Genomic DNA, 22,687 nt, shown 5'->3' on the forward strand with positions numbered 1-22,687 from the left:
TTGGAGACTGCTGTTGCCCATTATAGCAGCCATGGGACACCTCCCTCCTCTGCCAGAAGTTCTGCTGATGGTCTCCCATACAACAGAACACTTCATGAAACAATTAATGCTGTTCAGGAACTGTTGGCATGGTCTCTTCTTGCTCTCTCAAATAATATGGCGACATTTTGCCCTTGCCACCCAAAGGCTGCAAGATTCTCTGTAGTTGACCCACCCTTGCACAGCCACATTCCTAATCCTGATTGCAGAGTGGCAGTCATTGCTCCACCAGGGGACAGGCTGCCTCTTCAGTTGTCCTGTGGACTGTGGAATGGGTGCTTCAGCGGCGAAATGGATCATTTTGATGATATGATCCACCCATTCCTCGACACTGACACAATGTTCAAACTGGGTTAGCTCACTACAAAGTGTCCAGTCTGCTGTGAATCAAGAACAGGAAGTGATCTCTGTGCAAGTCATCAAGTACTTCCCAGTGAACAGTGTGAGCAAGGGCTGGACGGTAAAGCAAGAGGTTGATGACAGAGAACAACCCAGTTGCAGCACACAAGTGCGTGTTCGGTCCTGTATTTAGCAAACATGCGCATGGTGACAAGAGAAGCCTCTCAACTGCTCTACCCCTGGGGCACGTAGCTACAAAGTCCCAAAGCATACTGTGTACAGAGAGACACTTTGTCAAGCACATCATACTGGGGCAGGAACATATTGTCAATGGATGATGGACGTGCACTGATATTGCAACTGCTTGTAAATTGCTTGTAAGGGAGAGAAGGGAGGAGTTTAGTTGTTACTGACGAAAATACCTACTCCTCCTTTAGCACTCTCTCCACTCGTGTCATCCTTTTTGTGGAGTACATAGCCTCGTAGCTCAGGGGTGTCTGACTGAAAATAGTCTCCTGGAGGCACAGACACAGAGATCCACCCTGATACAGTAGACAAAGTTCCTACAGATGTCCCCCAAAATCCTGCAATTTCCACTGTAATATGGGAGCCATCTATCATGGGGGGTAGCACTGGGGTGGGGCGACTGCAGCAGGTGGAGGTTCAGCCTTGGGGCAAGATGACTGCCCGACACATACCTCATACTCCATAAGCTCAAGGTAAGAGTCATAGGTAACATCAGGTAGAATCACATCAATATGGTCCAAAGGTTTACTGTTTGATTTTACCTGTTGATGCTGCTTTTCTCTGTTTTGAGGGCTTTGCTGGAGCTGGAGTAGGAGTGGTAATCACTGTACTGGGCATCTAAACAGCCTCAGCTGTTGGAGGTGCCTGGGGCTCTTCCATGTTGGTCTAGGGGGGAGGGGGTGGGGGAGGCTATAGGCTCTGAAACACTTGCTGCCTTGCAAGTACACTGACTTATTAGTTGTTAGTGCTGATGCTCGCAACCTCCGTTTGTGTAGATGCATCAGTTTTTGGAGTATGCTTCTGAAGGACTGATGCAAAAGATGTAACAAATGTGAGGGCTGCATGGACTTGGAGATCTTTTAGGTATCATCAGAGGGGATATACTTTGTTGTTTTTATTTCCTGTACTTTGCATTCCTCTAGAAAGATTCGCCAGTCCCCACTCCAAACAAAAGATGTAACAAATGTGAGGGCTGCATGGACTTGGAGATCTTTTAGGTATCATCAGAGGGGATATACTTTGTTGTTTTTATTTCCTGTACGTTGCATTCCTCTAGAAAGATTCGCCAGTCCCCACTCCAAACAGAGTGATCTGCAGAGCAGTTTATACACTTGACAGGAGACGAACAACCAAGTTCTTCATGAGCGGCCTTACCACAGTTGCCCCAAGTCACTTCTCCCTTACACCCTAGGGTTGTATGTCCAAAATGCTGGCATTTGAAACAGGGCACTGGGTTTGGGACATATGGTCATACGTTTAGGCAAAGAATGCCTGCCTTGACATTCCCTGGGAGTTTGCTGGTACTGAAGGTAAAAACGAAGAGTCAGATTTCACCAGGTCTCCATCCACCCTTTACATAATGTTCTGAATACCAACATTCCCTCCTGAGCCTACTCACTCTTAAATTCTTCTATAGGAATATCAACAAGGTCCCTACATGACACAAGTTCAAGGTGCTGTGGAGTTCTGCGTTGATGGCATACTCCCCATGCACTTAGCTCTCTGCAGGTTAACAGCTTGTTGGGAACTGGATATTTCATCAAACAGCATCCCATTCTGCAACTGTTTCACAGATTTTAGTATCCAGGCAATTCCTCCTAAGCTCTTCTGAATGTAGAAAGGTGAGACTTTCTTGAAACTTCATTCTTTCCCTTTTATTACTAAAACACAATCTGATTACCAGCCTGTGTTCTGTTACTCTTTACTGCTTCGTTCTTATTTACTCCCATGTCTGGAGGGCTGGCTACCCGAGCCCTCTTTTACGTTGTGTGCTGGTGCCTACCAGCGGCCAACCCATCCCACTGGGAGGTGTAAAATTAAAAGTCACAGGATCCAGTTTGGTCCCAAGAGCAGCTAGGGAACTAAAAGTCCACCCAGACAGAGCCCCACAAACCTGGTAAGCCTTATAAAACTGAGGTGTAGCTGGTTCCCCATTAGTGACTGTTCCAACACAACAGCCATGCATCTCCTCAGCAATGCATCTCCTCAGCATGCAGCACACCTTGAGATTCAGGTGTTGTTTTTTTTTTTTTTTTTTTTTTTTTTTTTTTCCCCAGAGGTTTAATCCATCCTCGCGATCTGGGCGGTCAAGCCAAGATATCGCCATTCCTTGAGACACACAATGCTCAGCATGCCCAGAGCTCACGGCAACAGAGGACTGGCAGTGCTTACCAATCCCCCAGCTCAGGAACCCATGGGTCGCCAAGCCCACACCCAGCAAATGAAGGCTGAATCCCTGAGGGTTGTAAGCACAAAGTGCAAAACTGAAGAGGAAGCCATGACCAGTGACAAAACTTTTAAGCGCAATACCTTCAATTGGGCATGCTGAAGTAAATATCACTCTACATATCATAGTTTACCAACATGTTTGATAATTGCCAATACTGTGAAGGAAGAAAAAAATTCATGACGAAAGGAAATCAGTGTAACTGGTGTGCAAGTTACTGCTTCCACAGACAGGGTGGAAGAATACACAATTGGACATTACTTAGGATTGAATGGTGCAATGTATCCAATTATTTTAAGGTAATTTCAGAATACTAGAATTACAAATGATGTAGATATAATTTGTCTTGCACTATCTACAATAAAAAATGATATATTTGATTCACATTGTTTAACTAATGAAATGACAGTTTTAGTATTTGCACTGTTCTTATTCACTCGAGAGGAGAAAAATCATTGCCTCCACTGCAGATATGAATGATATCTAATATATACTGACACATTACAACATTAACAAAAATTACCTCAATTATTACCAGGCAATGGACACTGTAGCAGGAAAAGGATGCAGGATATTAGGTAGGTGCCGGAATTTCATTAATCTTTGTATCTGGTTTAGTTTGTCTTCTTCCACATCAATATCTTTTGCTATGCTTCTTCCATTATTACCCTCTGCTTTCAAAGCAGCAGCAATTCCAGATGAAATTTCAAGCATCTTGTGTTCATCTGAAGCACATATTTGTCATTGGAACATTTGTGAATATTAATGACTGAATGTTTTACACTTTTCAAGGTTTCAAACATACACCTCAAAAGTACTTATGTCCTCAAACAGAAAGCAGCTGTGAGTCAAGTCTACATCTCAACAATGTTATTGACTCCTTGCTTCTCTTTGAAAAAAACTGACTATACGAATCACCTTTTCCCACTTTACAACAATAAATTCAGTTTAAATTGTATCAGGCTTCATTTTTAAAATAGTTTTGTTTGACCAACGCAACGTGTCCCGAATGGATGACAGTAAAAAGTATCCCTGGCACAGAGAAACAACTGCAATGGAATCCCAATTCGGTTTTACAAAGAGTACTCTACGACATTGGCCCCTTACTTAGTTCGCATTTATCACGAATCTTTCAACCAGCATGAAGCGCCAAGTGACTTTAAAAAGCACAGGTGACTTCTGTATACAGGGTGAAGCGAAATTCGTGCACTCAGGTTTCGCAGCGTGACTCCTCACATGCCAGCGATAAAAAAATGTCTCACAAAATTTCGTCTGGCAAGTACATCTGGCAGAAAAAGAATATTAAAGAGTGGCAATCTGGCAACACTGTAACCACACTACATGTAATATGGGTGCTCGGAAGTCGCATATTAGCAACCAGTGACAATAATAATGTCCATATTAATGACCTCATGACCTTCACAACAGAATACATTGTCCTCAGAACAACAGATGCTCAAAGCAGCCTCCCTGCACGTCTGAACATTGCACTACCTGCCAGATCATACAGCTCTGGACCTTTCGCAGCAAAGCTGTGTCAACAGTAACAAGAACAGCATGAACACGTGCCACCAATTCTTCCACATTCGTCGGCAGAGAAGAGTACACACGCTCCTTCAGGTGTCTCCACATGAAGAAATCCAGGGGATTTAAATCAGGTGAACACAGTGGCCATACAACTGGACATCATGTCCAAGCCATTTCCCTGGAAATGTTATGCCCAAATACTGTCGCACATTAATTCCAGAGTGCGGAGGTGCATCATCATGTTGGAACCATATCTTCTGCCGAACATGTAGTGGAACATCTTCCAGCGTATCAGGCAGATAGTTTAAGAGGAATGCATGATACCTTCAAGCAGTCATCCAACCAGGCAATATGTAGGGGTCCAAACACCTGTCATCCAATATTCCGGCCCAGACGTTGATACCAATGCGAACTTGATACCCACAGTCGTGGGTGACATGCGAGTTAAACCTCACACCGATGGCTGGCATTGTGCATATTGAAGCCGCCCCCCCCCCCTCCCCGAGGGACTGCTGCTTCATCTGACCATATTACAGTATTCAAGAAGTCATCATTGCCTTCCTGTTGTTGTTGGAACCATTCACAGAATTGCATTCGCTGATGGTGTGATGGTGATTTGTAGGATGCAGGTGTTGCGTGAAAGCATAATGATAGGGGTGCAGCCTGTGCTCGTGCAGCACGTTAATGACTGTGCATTGCGAGACACGCAGCTGCCTTTCTGCTCTACATGTACTTCGCTGAGGTTCTTTGTGTATGACCCCCAGAATAGCTTCCTCAGTAGCTGGAGTACGGCAAGTCTGTGGACGAGCATTGTCACGCAAAGGAGAGAACCTGACTCCCGAAGGCGCAGCTCCAGACGACAATACACATTTTTATCTGGATGGCATCGCCGAGGATATCTAGCAGCATATTCGTGAGCGGCAACACTAGTCTGGTTATCAGATGCACCAAGGACCAGAAGCATACCAACATATTCATCACTTGTGTATGCCATATGTCTGCCACACTGGTTTAGAGGTTTACAATGAGAAAATTCGATGTGTTTATGCATGTACACTGGAGTCTCTCACAGATGCATTACTCCGCTCGTGACTAGTCCCTGTCTGGTGGACAGCGCATACAGTTTAAACACGCCGTCAGTCCTGCGTTCTGTTCCACCGAACGCGCGTTACCCCTCTGACAGATATTGTTCTGCATGATTCATTCCAACACCCCTAATTGTGAAATGTTCAGTTTCGAATTACACTGTTTCCCTAATGGTAATAAACGCGATGTTTCCACAATCCCATCGACAGATTAATAATAATAATGCATTGAGACACGTAATAAACAGCATGCAGTTATCATACTCAATGTTGAAAGGCATAATTAATGAGATCATGATGATAACACATACAAATAGTAACCAAGTTTGGACATTATTGGCAAAGCACATTGTTAGTTCTACTGATAACATAAGGCCCTAACGAAATGTAATGGACATGAACGAGGCAAGAATAATAGTTGGTACTAATCTACAGGACCGTTGGAGGAGGGTACAAGGAAAACAGGTTTCGCATTTAGTAGATGAATTGGAGCGAATAAATTCATGCACACAACGTGGAAAGGGCTTCTTTCAAAGCTGACCAATCTTCCATTTCTACAACTGCAGTATGTAAGTTTTCTAGAGGACCCGCTGCAATCACTGTTGATGATTAAGATGCCACATACCATACCACCTGGGCTACATTTACCAAATAAAAAACATATGCCTCAACCCAGGATCAAACCATCGACCTCCTGAATGCAAACCCGAAACTCTATCCACTGCACCAACTGTACAGCCTGACTAATATGTGCTGACAGAGGTAGTTACCATACATGTGGTTACAGCGTTGCCAGATTGCCACTCTTTAACGTCCTTTTTCTGCCGGATGTATTTGCTGGACGAGATTTTGTGATAGACATTTTTTTATCGCTGGCATGTGAGGAATCGCGCCGCGAAGCCTGAGTGCACGAATTTTGCTTTATCCTGTATATGAAGGGTAAAAGAATGGACCCGCAAAATTACAGACCAATAGCCTAAAAATCTGTTTGTTGCAGAATTCTAGAACATATTCTGAGATAAGTACTAATCAGCATGGCTTTAAAAAGCATTGTTTGAGTGAAACCCAGCTTGCTCTTTTCTCACATGATACACTGCAAACTATGAATGAACAGCACCAGGCAGACTGCCTATTTCTAGAGTGCTGATAACCATTTAACACATTACCCCACTGCAGGCTGTTGATGAAGGTATGCGCATATGGAATAGGCTCCCAGATATGCAACTGGTTTGAATACGTCTTAAGTAATAGAACCCAGTATGTTGTCCTTAACGGCAAGTGACCAACAGAGACATGGATAACATCAGGAGTGCACGACAGAAGTGTGATAGGACAATTGCTGTATTCTATATACATAAGTGATCAGACAGACGGGATGGACAGCAATCTGTGATTGTTCACTGAAGATGCTGTGGTGTACAGGAATGTGTCAAAGATAAGTGACTGTATGTTGGTACACGATGATCTACACAAAATTTCTAGTTGGTGTGATGAATGGCAGCTAGCTCTTGATGTAGAAAAACTTAAGTTAATGCAGACGAGTAGGAAAAACAAACCCATTATATTTGGATACAGCATTAGTAGTGTCCCATTTGACACAGTCATGTTGTTTAAATATCTGGGTCTCATGTTGTGAAGCAATATGAAATGGAACAAGAATGTGAGGATCGTTGTGGGGCTGGCGAATGGTTGACTTTGGTTTATTGGGAGACTTTTAGGAAAATGTGGTTCACCTGTAAAGGAGACCGCAAATTGAATGCTATTCTTGAGTACTGCTTGAGCTTTCAGGATCCGCACCAGGTCAGATTGAAAGAAGACATCGAAGCAATTCAAAGTCAACCTGTTACATTTGTTACCAAGAGGTTTGATCAGCATGCAAGAGTTATGGATATGCTTCGGGAGCTCAAGTGAGAATTCCTGGAAGGAAGAAGACTTTCTTTTCAAAGAACACTGCTGAGAAAGTTTAAAGAATCGGAATTTGAAGCTGACAGCAGAATGATCCTAATGCCACGAACATACATTTTCGTAGGGACCACTAAGATAAGATACGAGAAATTAGGGCTCATACGAAGGCATATAGACAGTCATTTTTCCCTCGTTCTATCTGTGAGTAGAACAGGAAAGGAAGGGACTAGCTGTGGTAAAGTGTACCCTCCGTCATGCACCATACGGTGGCTTGCGGAGTATGCATGTAGATGTAGTGAAGTGCATTAAGCGATTTGCTGATATCTCCATCATCAGTTATTCACACAGATTAATGTGTTTATAACAACTGCAGCAGCAAAAGGAAATACAGCATCCAAATTTATAAGAGCCAAGTCTATATTTTCCAATGTGGAATTTAGGTATAAGCAATGGAAATAGTGGTAAAAGAAATCCCTGATCAACGTTTTGCATAGGAAATGAAGGGGAGTGATACGAGGTGCATTCAGGTTCTAAGGCTTCCGATTTTTTTTTTTCTCATTAACTACTCACCCGAACTCGATGAAACTGGCGTTACGTCTCGACGTAATCGCCCTGCAGATGTACACATTTTTCACAACGCTGACGCCATGATTCCATGGCAGCGGCGAAGGCTTCTTTAGGAGTCTGTTTTGACCACTGGAAAATCGCTGAGGCAATAGCAGCACGGCTGGTGAATGTGCGGCCACGGAGAGTGTCTTTCATTGTTGGAAAAAGCCAAAAGTCACTAGGAGCCAGGTCAGGTGAGTAGGGAGCATGAGGAATCACTTCAAAGTTGTTATCACGAAGAAATTGTTGCGTAACGTTAGCTCGACGTGCGGGTGCATTGTCTTGGTGAAACAGCACATGCGCAGCCCTTCCCGGACGTTTTTGTTGCAGTGCAGGAAGGAATTTGTTCTTCAAAACATTTTCGTAGGATGCACCTGTTACCGTAGTGCCCTTTGGAATGCAATGGGTAAGGATTACGCCCTCACTGTCCCAGAACATGGACACCATCATTTTTTCAGCACTGGCGGTTACCCGAAATTTTTTGGTGGCGGTGAATCTGTGTGCTTCCATTGAGCTGACTGGCGCTTTGTTTCTGGATTGAAAAATGGCATCCACATCTCATCCATTGTCACAACCGACGAAAAGAAAGTCCCATTCATGCAGTCGTTGCGCATCAACATTGCTCGGCAACATGCCACATGGGCAGCCATGTGGTCGTCCGTCAACATTCGTGGCACCCACCTGGATGACACTTTTCACATTTTCAGGTCGTCATGCAGGATTGTGTGCACAGAACCCACAGAAATGCCAACTCTGGAGGCGATCTGTTCAACAGTCATTCGGCGATCCCCCAAAACAATTCTCTCCACTTTCTTGATCATGTCGTCAGACCGGCTTGTGCGAGCCCGAGGTTGTTTCGGTTTGTTGTCACACGATGTTCTGCCTTCATTAAACTGTCGCACCCACGAACGCACTTTCGACACATCCATAACTCCATCACCACATGTCTCCTTCAACTGTCGATGAATTTCAATTGGTTTCACACCACGCAATTTCAGAAAAAAAATGATTGCACGCTGTTCAAGTAAGGAAAACGTCGCCATTTTAAGTATTTAAAACAGTTCTCATTCTCGCCGCTGGTGGTAAAATTCCATCTGCCGTACAGTGCTGCCATCTCTGGGATGTATTGACAATGAACGCAGCCTCATTTTAAAACAATGCGCATGTTTCTATCTCTTTCCAGTCCAGAGAAAAAAAATCGGAGGCCTTAGAACTTGAATGCACCTCGTACAGGGAAGGAGAAAGAGCAGGTATGTATCACAAACAAAAACTTGGAAATTTTGAATACTGATGTAAGGTAACAGGTAAAATGCCAAATTTAGATATGTTAAAAATGCTTAATTACAGCAGTCATCGATACAAAGAATGTTCTGAACACCGCAGTGCTTTGTAGGCATAGTCCTCTTGGAGGAGGTATGCAGTTGCCTTCCTCTGAACTTTGAACTGACTTACGCAGCCAGTTACAGCGGAACCTAAAGGTTATCATGGATTCTGAATCATGACACAACTCAGCATATTTCACTTTAACAAACATTGTCAATCATGAAAAAAGCGATAAATTCAATATAAATATCCTAGGATTGACCAGGAATCAAACCGGAGACCTTTGGATTTGCAATCTGGCAGTTTAACACTGAGCCACTGAGTCTATGGAGTGCTTAGCAGGAGGAATAGCAAATACATTATTGAAGACCCAGCAGTCAGGATTACTCCAGAGAAACTGTATAGGAAATATATGGGTATATGGACACTAGCAAAACAGGAAGACAATCAAGTGTCCAACAATGTAATTACAGCCAAAAACGAGAAGGCAATCATCCCTTACAACAGGCTGTTCCTACGCTGCCACAAGGACAAAGGCAACCCCAGGTACTCTGTTAGCCCACCCACAGACAGGCACGATACGAAGACACTGAAAATTTTTAGTGTTATTTTTTCTCTTTTTCTCACTTTGTATGTATCTTTTCTGGTTCAGATATCTTATCCTATAGTTTAATGTGCACTAAGCTTAACTTTTATTATAACATGAATTTCCAGTTAACATGTTTATTGAGCATGCAATAATTTTAATTTTATGATAATTCTTTGTAATAACTCTGATAAATGCAATGTGCAGAAGTGAATTGCTATGTGAACAGGAGCCATACCAATAATGGGGCGGGGGAGGGGAGGGGGGTGTAGCTGTAAGTTTTTGTTTATGCTGTGAATAGTGGGCTGGTGTTGCACTGAAATAAAAACTAAGCCGAACACGGCATGGACTTAATACTGATGTTGGGGTGGTCGACAGGAAGAAGAATTAAACTTTGAGTGAGCAGTGATTGTTGTCTGCTACGCTAAATTGCAAGCTGCAAAAACTAATATGTTCTAGGATCTTTCTTTTGCAACTTAATTACCCTTTTTTCATATGAGTGAAAAATATAAACAGTCACTATAAAAAACAGCTAAGCAGTTTTCCATATCTGAAAATTAATTGCCAGACTGAATTCGCAAATATTACACATGTGGTAAAACAGACTAACTGTAACTTCACAATCTACAAGTTGAATTGAAATTTTACACAGACTTCAATCTGTTTAGTATCAGTTGCTTCCAAGCAAAGATGACAGATGAATAATATTACTACCAAGTGGATCACGCACCAGAAAAGCAACTGACAGATCTTCTACAATTTTGCAGACACCACTGGCTAGCTGCTGACGACATTGTACATCACCTGCTATGCACAGATAAGCTCTCTCTCTTTTCAAAAAGACTCGAAAAGCAGTTTCGATCATTTTAAATATAATTCCACTTATCAGATGGACGTTTCTTTGAATAAACTTAGTTTTACAGCAAGTGGACTCAAAGTTTCACACTGTCATTGTTTTGACATATTACCATTTGTCTACCATTACTGTCTGCTAGCTCCGTCACTCTCCTCCTCTATTTTGGTAGCTATTGTATGTAACTTTAAATATCTCCCGGGGAACAATTCTATGTATTTAAATGTTGTATTTTGCAATGTGTGCAATCTGTGGCATCTGTCTTTAGTTTCTGGGCTCTGACCAACTGGCATAAAGCAGGTTAGTTCCCACTGGTGTAAGTTCTAAACACAGTGGGAACTTTAAATCTGACAACTGTACGACTACAGTTATGTTCTGGAACTTGTCATGCTGCAGCATTTTCAAAGCAATGAGTGATCTTACTTGCTTTTGTGGATTCTATTGAGTGATAGTACAATTTGTTTGACCATCATGTTTGAGTAATGGATGTGATAAGCAAGTTGCGTTGGTAATCTTTGAAGCAGACGAATTTTTTATTGTGACGAGATCTTTTCAAGAAATTTCAATCACTAGTTTTTTCCTCTGAATGCAAAAATGTTTTGTAGGTTGGCAACAGTAAAAATATTTTACTGTTGTTGACCTACATAGGAAACAAATGATCAACGCTATAAAATAAGAGAACGCAGAGCTCGTACAGAAAGAATTAAGTACTCATTTTTCCCACATGGGGAACAGTAGAGAAATAGTGTGAAGGTGGTTGGAGGAACCCTGAGCCCAACATTTAAATGTGAACTGTGGAGAAGTCATGTAGATGTCGATCATTTTAAAAGATATTCATGAGATTTTTGTAATATATACGATTTTAGGGTTTTGTTTACTAAACTTGAACATGACCTTTACTGTAACTTTGGTAGTAAAGACACATTCCTTTGAGTTTAAAATCATCAAATTTTACTTCAGACATTCCCCATCTGAGTCGCACTCAATTCAACATTCAAATTTTTTCAGGGCTGATTTCATTACAGTTACTAGACAGGAAACCTGTCAGCCACAGGTAGCCCTATCACATGTGTTCTGTGCATATGTGAGCCACTTGGTAACTTCCACCCCCTGTCCTCGACCAGAGCAGTGAGATCATGTACACTGTGGCCCATCCACCTGACTGTCATGCCTCAGTTCTTGTCCATCACAGCCCCCGGTCCACATGTGCATGCGGAGATGTACTCCAGATGGAACAGCCTGCCTTCAAGGGTGCTCACTGTTGAGCTAATAAAGAAAAATGTAAGACGCACTGTGATATGAATGTATATCAGAGGATAAAAACCTACTAATATGCGAGACCCTGGAAGATCGATGAAATAATGCTCATCTGAACAGCCTGACAACCCTATTCCTTGAGTGATGGTGATGTAAAAATAATGTATAAAAGTAATAAAATAAATACAAGAATGGAAAACCAGGATGGAATGTAACAATATTATGAAAAGGATAGTGGCTAGTTGCCTTATAGCGGAGATGCCGACTCCAGATAGGCATAACAAAAAGACTGTCAGACGGATAGCTCTTGGCCAACAAGGCCATCATTAGAGACAGAACACACACACACACACACACACACACACACACACACACACAAAACTGCATTCTCTGGCTGCTGAAACCACACTGCGAGCAGCAGTGCATGATGGGAGAAGAAACCAGATGGTGGGGGTAAGGAGGAGGCATAGCTGGGTAGGGGAGAGGGGATGGTAAACTGCTGCTTGTGGGAGCATACAGGGAAAAAGTCGAGAGAGGGTGCACAGCTAGGTGCAGTCAGCAAGTTAGACGAGGGCAAAGGGGAAGAGGTAATAAAAGGAAACTACAGATTTCAGAAGACTGGAAATTATTACAGATTTCAGAAGACTTGAAATCAAGGAGAAAAGGGAAAAGAAGCAAATACAAAGAAAGTAGAGCCATCACAGCAGCCATCAGACTGACACAAAAACTGTTCAGTCTAGGGGGAATCCTTATAAATGAATGTATTGCAGAACAAGTTATCATCATACCTGAAACCTCCAGAGAGATCCTTCTAATTCAAATGGTGGAACAAATATGTGCGCATTCCAACTGTACAGCAGTACATTCAAGAGCAAGGTATTTTTGTTGCCAATTGAAAGTATCCATCTAATTTCTAAAAATCCAGCACATAGGAACAATGCTAGAGCAAGAAGTTATACACTGGCATTTACTATATTTATGCAGTGGCTCTTCCCTTGATGATGTGTAACTAACTTAAATTTCATTTGAGTAGTATGTATGCATGAAGTAAATTCTCCTTCATGGGAAGGGGAACAGGAGAGTGAGGAGGGGTGGGGAGGGGGAGGGAGGGCAAGGGGGAGGGAGGAGGGGGAGGGAGGGCGAGGGGGAGGGCAAGGGGGAGGGAGGAGGGGGAGGGACGGCGAGGGGGAGGGAGGAGGGGGAGGGAAGGAGAAGGAGAGGGAGTCTCTGTGTTACTAGAGAGGAAAAGGTATAATGGATTTGCAGATTTAAGCTTTCATTCAACCTGTGAGGGATGTTTGGGTTGACTAATAGGTAGCACACTGCTTGTAGCTGGGTTCAATATTAAATCCAGCACAGTTTTAACAGCAACATCTACATCTACACTCTGTAGACCACTGTGCGGTGCATGGCAGAGGGTACATCCAACTGTACCATTTATTAGTGTGTCTTCCCATTCGATTCACGTACGAAGCGGATGGAGAATGATGGTCTGAATACCTCCGTGTGTGCAGTAATTATTCTAATATTATCTTCAGATGCCTATGTGAGTGATACATAAGGGATTGTAGTATATTCCTAGAGTCATTGTTTAAAGCCAGTTCTTGAAACTTTTTTAACGGACTTTCTCGGCGTGGTTTACGTCTATCTTCAAGAGTCTTCCAGTTCAGTTTTTTTGTATCTCTGTGACACTCTCCCATAAATCAAGCAAAACTGTCACCATTTGTACTGCCCTTCTCTTTACAAGTTCAATATGCCTTGTTAGTCCTATTTGGTACGGGTCCCACACACTTGAGCAGTATTCTAGAACTGGGTGATTAATAAGCAGCCTCCTTTGTAGACTGATTCCACATCCCCTGTGTTCTGTCAATACCACCTGCTTTGTCCATGACTGAACCTAAATGATCATTCCATTCCATATCCCTACAAAGTGTTACATCTAGGTATATGTATGAGTTGGCTGATTCCAACTGTGAGTCACTGGTAGTCATAGGATACTATGTTTCTTTGTTTTGTGGAGTGCACAATTTTACTTTTTTGAACATTTAAAGCAGGTTATCAATCTTTGCACCACAATGAAATCTTATCAAGACCTGACTGGATACCTATGCAGCTTCTTTCAGATACTATTTCATTATTGATAACTGCATCATAAGCAAAAAACCTAATTTTAATGTTAATATTGCCTGGAGGTCATTAACACATAAAATAAACATCAAGGGTCCTAACACACTTCCCTGGGGCACACCTCTTCTGCACCTGATGATGACTCTCCATACAAGATAATATGCTTCGTCCTCCCTACCAAGAACTCCTCAATTCAGTCACAAATTTCACTTGATATTGCATATGATCTTACATTTGACAATAAGCGTAGGCGTGGTACTGAGTCAAAGCACCTACCTGACTGCCTTGATCCAAAGCATCCAGTATGTCATGTGAGAATAATGCAAGTTGGGCCTCACATGGTCAATGTTTTTGGAACCCATACCAGTTGGCATTGAGGAGGTAATTCTGTTTGAGATACCTCACTACATTTGAGCTTAGAATATTTCTAAGGTGCTACAACAAACTGATTTCAAGGATACTGGACAGAAGTTTTGTGGATTACTACTTTTAGCCTTCATGCAGATGGGTGTAAACTGTACTTTTTTCTGAGAATTGGGCATGGTTTTTTGTTCAAGGGATTTATGATAGATTATAGTCAGAAGGGGGGCTAAATATTTTTACCATAAATGTTCCTTCATAGCCAATTCAGTGGAATATGCTTGCAGTTTATTTAAAACGAATTTCTTCTCAAAACAAGTTTGTGTCTGGCAGTCATCCTTAAGGGACTTCAATATCTGTCAATACGAAATAGCATATAATGAAATGTATGGTCTGTTGTTTAATAATGTGCATTAAACTGCAGTGTGGGCCACTGAGCTGATGGTCATGCGGGGGACTCGTGTTCAGTTACCAGCACTGCCAGGGATTATTCCTTGATTGGAGGGAGTGGTACCGCCTAGAGAGGCCAACTTATGAGCTACTCGACCAATTAGTAGCTGTTCTAAGGTCAAGAAACCTGACGACAACCAGGAGAGCAGTGTGCTGACCACATGTGCTTCCATACTGCATCCGATGATATCGTTGGCAGAGGACGACATGCCGATCAGTTTGGCCTGATTGACCCATCAGGACAAGAATGAGGAACTCCAGCTTTCCTATCTACTATGGGCCATAATCAGAAAAGCTGGCAACAGATTCTAAACAGGATCATGTAAATTGTACCTTGGGTTGGCAGGAGGAGTGGGGGGTGATGGGGGGGGGGGGGGGAGGAGGAGGAGGAGGAGGAGGAGGAGGAGGAGGCAGCGGCGATTGAGTCTGTTACAGTACTACACATACTAGGAGTTTCAAGAGTGTGGTTTAAAAAAAAAATGTTATGGGTAATCTTTTCATAGGCTTTGTGGGTAGTGCAGGTTCATCTCATTCAAATGTAGATAAGGACATAGAAAAAATAAGCCATAAATGAAGTTTAAGAATAATTTCTATTTTAAAGTAGTATAAGCGATCAGAAAATATATTATGGCAGGTTATGTATGAATCTGCTTCAATGAATTTAGCTGGGCACAGCAGCACCACCTATCTTAGTGGTTGGTTACATTTACACAATACATTAATGCAGGAGAAGATGGAATGAACAATAAAATATTGGAGAGTCGTAGCAGACATATGAGCAAACTGATCTTGTCTTTCACAGTGATGTTTTTTATAACAGATAAAAGTCATCAAATTACCAGATATGAATTGTATGTAATTTGGGATTTACAACAGATATAGAAATATGCTATGCAAAATTGTTAGTCTGTGGCAGAGCACACACCATCTTGCAGAGGCACAGTACATGTATATATAATGCACCTTTACATGTGAAAAAAGTATGATATGTTCTCAACTTTCTAAAGTCTTTTAAGATTCAGTGTACTCAGCTGATATCAGATGGAAGCCATTAACCAATGGGCCAATGACTTTTGTCAGGTTCATGATAGAATGTGAAACTAATGCACAACAGCAATATTGGCAATACAATTAAAAAAGCATTTCCAGGGACATTATGATTAATGTATGGTAAAACTTCCTTTAACAGGTATTTCCCAAGAGCAGACTCCTCTCAACAGCAGACATTTTAAAATCCCCTTGCCAAACAACATTAGCCCTTACGGTAAAACTCTTCCGGACAGTGGACATTCTCAATAATGGATATGGTCACTGAAATGCATCTTCCAACAACAATTAAAACTTCCAAATAATGGACAATATGAAAGTGACAGTTGTAAGTTAACCGGCAACAATCATAATCATGTATGCCTTCACACGGCATGGCACGGCACGGCCTGCCGCCATTGAGAACAGTTGCAGCTGTTGCTGTTAACAGCTTTGATATTGTCATGAATGGCTTTGATGACACTGCTACTGCTATGCTGACTTCACGTGCTGACATTTCATATGTGCCAACACACTGCTTGGCTGGTCAATCCGTGCCACTGGTGGAGAGTCTGCCACCAAGCACCGCAGAAGGCATGGGTGGAGGTGCCCATTTAAACCAGTGTTTTGCCAGCAGAAGTGCCACCAAGAAGCGCTTCTCAGTGGTTCCATGTAAAGGGGGCATAAACTGCACACTGTAGCTGACTTCAAGCGAAAGAGGTCTAAGATGTCACAAAAAGGGAAACGGTTAATGTTGAATGAAATGGGTTACACAGTCAATGTCTACCAAAAAGAAAAACTTAGTGTTAAGAGATATAGCCACAAGGTCTGCTGTTGGAAAAACACAGATCAATGACATTTTAAGAAACAAAAATGGTCTTCTGAAATCATGGACTGGAAATGACACCCTTACCACTAAATGTGCTTTTCCCAACACACCAGGCTTAAAGTTGACAATATGACTTCTGAATGGTTCTGCTGTGCTCAAAGCAATAACTTGCCAATTAGTATACCTCTGATCCACGAGACAGCCCTCACAATCACCAAGGAGTTAGGGCTTAACAATTTTAAAGTATTTGTAGGTTGGCTTGACAAATTTAGAGGAGTGGACACAACATCTCTTTTCTCATTGTGTGTGATGAATCCAGTCCAGTGGACGAAAACATTGTGTCAGACTGGCAAAAAAGGGTAACAGGAATTAGTGAGGGTTATGAAGAAACAAACATTTTGAACTGTGACGAGACTGGTCTTTTCTTAAGAACTCTTCCTGGTAAAACAATGGCCCTGAAAGCTGAAAATTGTTCAGGGTGCTAAATTTCACAAGATTGACTCACTGTTCTACCGTGTTAATAAGATAGGTGAATTTGAAAAGCCTTTAATAATTGGTAAGGCTGCGCTGCCTACATGTTTTACAGATATTGGTTTCAGTAAATTTAACGTGGATTGGTATGCTAATAAACGATCTTGGATAAAGAGAGCAATAACAACTGAATGATTGCTGGCAATTAATAGAAGAATGGAAAGACAAAGGAGGGAAGTGATTTTGTTTATGGATAATGCCACTTCCCATTGTGATGCTGCACTAAAAAATGTGAAATTCAACTTCATGTTGCCAACCGCTGGACCTGGGGATTATTCAAAACTTCATTTGAAATTTCTAAGTATTTACAGGTAAAAATTGTTGAGATGTATTTAGTCTCAAATGGACAATGTTGAATCTGGACATGAACTTGCAAAACCTATTAGTGTATCGGATGCAATTCTGTGGATTTATACAGCCTCAAAGCAAGTAACATCCACTATAACCAGCAAATGTTTCAAGAAGGCAGGGTCCATTTTTAATGACTGTGTGTTAGTGTTTTACAATGGTGTTGAAGAAACAACTTCAACTAAAACGTGAGTGTGAACTTCACACTTGAGTAGAGGAATTTGGTAGATCTGAGGGATAAGCCAATCTCAATTATGTACGAGGGTAAGTCAATTATTATCTGCAAATTTAGGTATATTTATGGTTTTTTTTTGGTAGTACTGTCATTTTACGTTGATGACGCAAGCTTTATTTATTTGTTGTTTTATCTCTGCAATTTTCAAGCTGCTAGGATAGTTTCATTATTCCTGCCATGCTGTTAATCATGGCTGCTCTGCTGTCTATTTGCACCAGAGAAGAGCAACGTTCAGTGATCCATTTTTTGTGGTTGGAAGGTGTATCAGGAACCGAAATTCATCAAAGACTTTTGGTACAGTATGGGAACAGTGTTTTGTCACAACAGAGTGTCTATGAATGGATTGAAAAATTCTGAAATGATTGCACAAGTGTTATGCACGATGAAGGAGCCAGGCGAACATTTACTGCCACAAACGAAGAAACCATTCAGCGTTCACGTGAAATGATTCTCTTAGACAGATAATTAACTATTGACGAAGTGGTGCATCGTCTGAAAATTAGTCACGGTTCTGCATACAAAATCATCCACAACAGACTTGGGTTTCATTAAGTTTGTGCAAGACGGGTCCCAAAACAACTCCCACAGTTGCATATACAAACACGCATGGACATCTGCAAAAAACATTTGGATTGCTATGGTAATGAAGGGGACAACTTCTTAGACAGGATCATTGCTGGTGATGAAACATGGATCCACCATTACGAGCCGGAGAGTAAACGGCAGAGTATGGAATGGAAACAGCGAAATTCGCCGTGTAAGAAAAAGCTCAAGACCCAACTGCCCGCAGGAAAATTGATGCTTAAGGTTTTTTGGGACGCACAACGTCCAGTACTGGAACATTAGGGGAAAAGGGGCATAACAATAAACAGTGGATGTTACAGTGAGATGCTTACTGCCAGGCGAAAGCCTGCAATTTGAAGCAGATGCTGAGGATTGGTGTCAAAAGGCGTTGTGTTGTTGCACGACAATGATGCTCGTCCACATACTGCTGCCCACACAGTTAAAACGCTCCAGAAACTCAAATTTGAAGTACTGGGTCACCCCCCCCCCCCCCCCCCCCCCCCGCCAAATAGTCCCGATCTTGCCCCTTCCGACTATCACTCGTTTCGTCCACTCAAACAGGCATTAAAGGGCCGTTGATTTGCCTCGGACGAAGCAGTGAAAGAAGTGATGCATTCGTGGCTCGCAGCTCAACCGAGAACCTTCTTTTATCAGAGCAACAGGAAGCTTGTACAATGATGGACCAAGTGTGTTGAAACGCACGGAGACTATGTCAAAAAATGATGTACTTGTAAGTTTACTATTTGATTACAATGAAATTTTATAGCTATTGCAGATAATAACCTCACACTATTGACAGACAGTACATCAGCTAATGTAACTGAACTAATATAAAAGCTTCATCAAGAATTGTGTGGCGAGAATGGATAACAAAATGATGAAGATGATGACGTCACTGAACTAGACTTTACTCCACTTTCAAGTTGCAGGTAGTGGAAGAGGTAAGAACACTGAAACACTACTTTTTAGTGGGAAATGATGAAGAGGGACTCGGTTTAATGTTAGCTGCTGAAACACATACTGAGAATACAATTACAAATGACTCTCTAATTCAGATAAAAATATGTTATTATTTCAAACCAACCATACAGAATGCATGAAAGAAATTTTAATACTGTATTATGATAGCATATGGGGATTTGTTACTCTTGTACTGTACTTAAATACAGACAAATTTTCACTACTTGACTTACACAGTAGTACGGCACTTTCCTGTCTACAGTACATTGAATTTAGTGTATTGTATACTGTACTTTTATCCTTTTCTAAATAGCGGACACTTCTTAAAAGCAGACATTTTTATTTTCCCTGCAGATGTCCGTTATTCAGAAGAGTTACTGCACTAAGATGGGCACTAAAGATGTAAAATACTGATTCAGTAACGATAAAATGTTGCACAGATCTGATAAAATGTTGAACCACAGTGGATTGTATGTGGTAGAACTTGGAAAGAGATGAAGTTTAATTGAGTAAATATGCATGATAAATGACAGTCAAAACTTGGCCCATGTCTGTATTTTGGTAACTGTGATAGGTGTAACAATATTTCTGAATATTACTGGAAATGTCCATGGACAGCCAAGTCTACAGCTGAGACAGATGGCCTGTCTCTCTCTTTTCTGCCATTATCCTGTCTTAGAATTGCACAGCCTATGTTCAGTGTAAACCAAGTGGTATTATGACAAACTAGTTGATTTCATTACTGACATCTGTGAAGTGTCAAAACTGTATTGTGGTTTGATACCATTCCTTTTATAGCAATAACCATTCTCCAACTACATATGGCACAGGTGCAATAAGTGTCTCAGACACGTTGAAACCCATAGTGAATTTACATATAAACACAAACAATTTAACTCAATGACTGGAGCTGTGTTAACTCAATCAAGATTCAGTTACAACAGTCTGAATGTTTTATGTTGACTGCTGAGAATTTTACACACAAAATGAAAGAACTATTCCTGTAATCATCTAAAATGGCTTGTAAACTGCATAGAAAATCTGTTTAAGAGTAAGCACATACAGCATATGAAACAAGAGATTGCAAAAATGAATATGTGCATCTTTCCTCATCAGCAATGGTAAATACAATTTCAATATTACTTAGGAGCACATCTTCAGTTCAGTTTGAATACAGCTTCAGTTTTTGATTAAGTAGTAACAAAAGTAATTACGCTAAATAACATACTTTCATGAAGAAATCATTCTGATTGGGCACTACAGCACTGTCACATGATAGAAGAATCAGTGAGTATACAAACGAATGTGACACTATTCAGTATTGGGTAGCCATTCATTGCATTGTTGAACAGTAAAGAGTAAATGACACAGGTAAGGATTGTGTTTTCTGCACGCATGCTGCAGGCTGGATTACACAAAAAAGTACATAACCAAAACAGTAGTAAGACAGAAAGAATGGCAGCAGCTCCACAATGCACGAAACTCAACAGTCAGAATGATTTTCAATTTTATTCTTCTTGACACTATATCACTTTCATTAAAGGATCTCATCCGACTACAATATTTTCTCAGAAGGGTTTTGCCACTTGTTTCTCTGGTCAGGTGCCACTCTTGACGATATATCAGCTTAACTCGAGGTGAGCAATATATGGCATATATTTCTGTAACTAGATCAAGTCTGTTCTTTGCGGATCCATGTGTTACTTACTTGTGCATTTTGTGTCAAAGATGACAGATGAGAAGCAGTGCAATATTTGGCTAAGTGGGTGTGGATAACTGATAGGCCCAGTTTAGCAGTGCAACATACCATATGTCATATGTAATTAAATTGCCGCACAGAGCTGATTCAGGTGTCTCAGTTCTCAGTGTTGCAAGCTAGTATTCAATATTTTTATCTTATTAACAGTTTCAACAAGGATGAAGAGTACAGGTAGGTCACAATCAATCTGAAAGTATGTCAGACAGATCCTGGGATATTTAAGTTAATGAGCATCTCATCACGCTAAAAATGGGATTCTGTACAACACCAGGAGATTGTATATATAACACACACACACACACACACACACACACACACACACACACACACACACACACAGAGAGAGAGAGAGAGAGAGAGAGAGAGAGAGAGAGAGAGAGAGAGAGAGAGAGGGAGGGAGGGAGGGAGGGAGGGAGAGAGTTTTAATACTTACATCAAATCCAAAACATGTTTGTACATCCTTTTCACTTTCAATTCTTTTCCTAATGGCAAGGGCATCTTTTCTCGACAATTTTCTGCTTCCCTGGAGTGTGTGTATGACATCTTCATCGTCTGTCAGACCTGAAAGTATGTGAAAATGTACTGCTTGCTGCTTCACACATGCAGGGCATTACACAAGGTATTTAATGATTCTGATGAGCAATTCAATTATTAACTCACTGGACTCAGTTGCTATGTGCTGAGTACTCAGTATGCCTTCGTCATCACTGTCCCCTGCGTGGATACCAACGTTATGGCCCTGAATATGGTTGGGATCTCCAGTTACTACAGCAACTGTTTGGTCATCTCCATCACCATCCTGAAGTAATTAAAAAAAAAATCATAATGTTACAAAATATCTGCATCAATACTCAAGTTAATGAAATTATTTATTTTCAAACATGAAGATTTAACAAAAAAAAGTAGCACATTAATTTTAACAGATTATGTACAAAAAAAGAGATGTGGTGAAAATTTTTATTTTTCAGCATTTTCACGTTACAAGTGTTGATCTCTCTTCACTAGCCTCTTTTATAATGCGATTTGCTGTCACATTATGTTAACACATAATCTAGGTCAAAACCAACACTATTTAATGATTAATATAATGATGATAATGAATTTTATTTTAGGGCACTCAAAGGGGTGAAATGAACAAGCAGTTTTAATGAGACAATGTTCCACAGACACGCAAGAACAGTTTTTTATAGACTGCCACTGCCACTATTCAGGAAAATGAGGAAAGTTGACTCTTGGGAAAAACCTGCAGTGAGAACTGACATCTCCAAACTTTGAAGACACCAATGCTGCTTGTCCAAGTATTGTCTCAGGCTGTGGGCATTCCATGACAATACTTATCATTACTGTGAAATCAAAAGAAAAGGGCAGGTGACACTCAAAATGATGAGCAACTTACATCATTACAGTATAAAACAGTTTTCCACAAATCAGCAGTTCATTATGAACAACTGATAGTCCCAAAATTTGAAGAGCAAGGAAAGCCACTACTCTGGGTCTACATCTAC

General features: G+C 41.2%; 1 protein-coding gene across 10 annotated transcripts in view; it reads right to left on the reverse strand.

Annotated features, from left to right (window-relative positions):
• LOC126481567 (transcriptional repressor CTCFL) overlaps nt 1-22,687 on the reverse strand; it is a 138,689-nt gene that overhangs the window by 9,221 nt on the left and 106,781 nt on the right. For all 10 annotated transcript variants that reach the window (XM_050105416.1, XM_050105412.1, XM_050105417.1 and 7 more), the window contains 2 exons: nt 21,843-21,981; nt 21,616-21,743 (listed from right to left, as the gene is read on the reverse strand). In XM_050105416.1, the coding sequence (XP_049961373.1) occupies nt 21,616-21,743; nt 21,843-21,981 (267 nt within the window). The remainder of the gene's footprint in view (nt 1-21,615; nt 21,744-21,842; nt 21,982-22,687) is intronic.

Source organism: Schistocerca serialis, chromosome 5 (genome assembly GCF_023864345.2).
Source record: "Schistocerca serialis cubense isolate TAMUIC-IGC-003099 chromosome 5, iqSchSeri2.2, whole genome shotgun sequence".
In the NCBI taxonomy this organism is placed as follows: Eukaryota; Metazoa; Arthropoda; class Insecta; order Orthoptera; family Acrididae; genus Schistocerca; species Schistocerca serialis.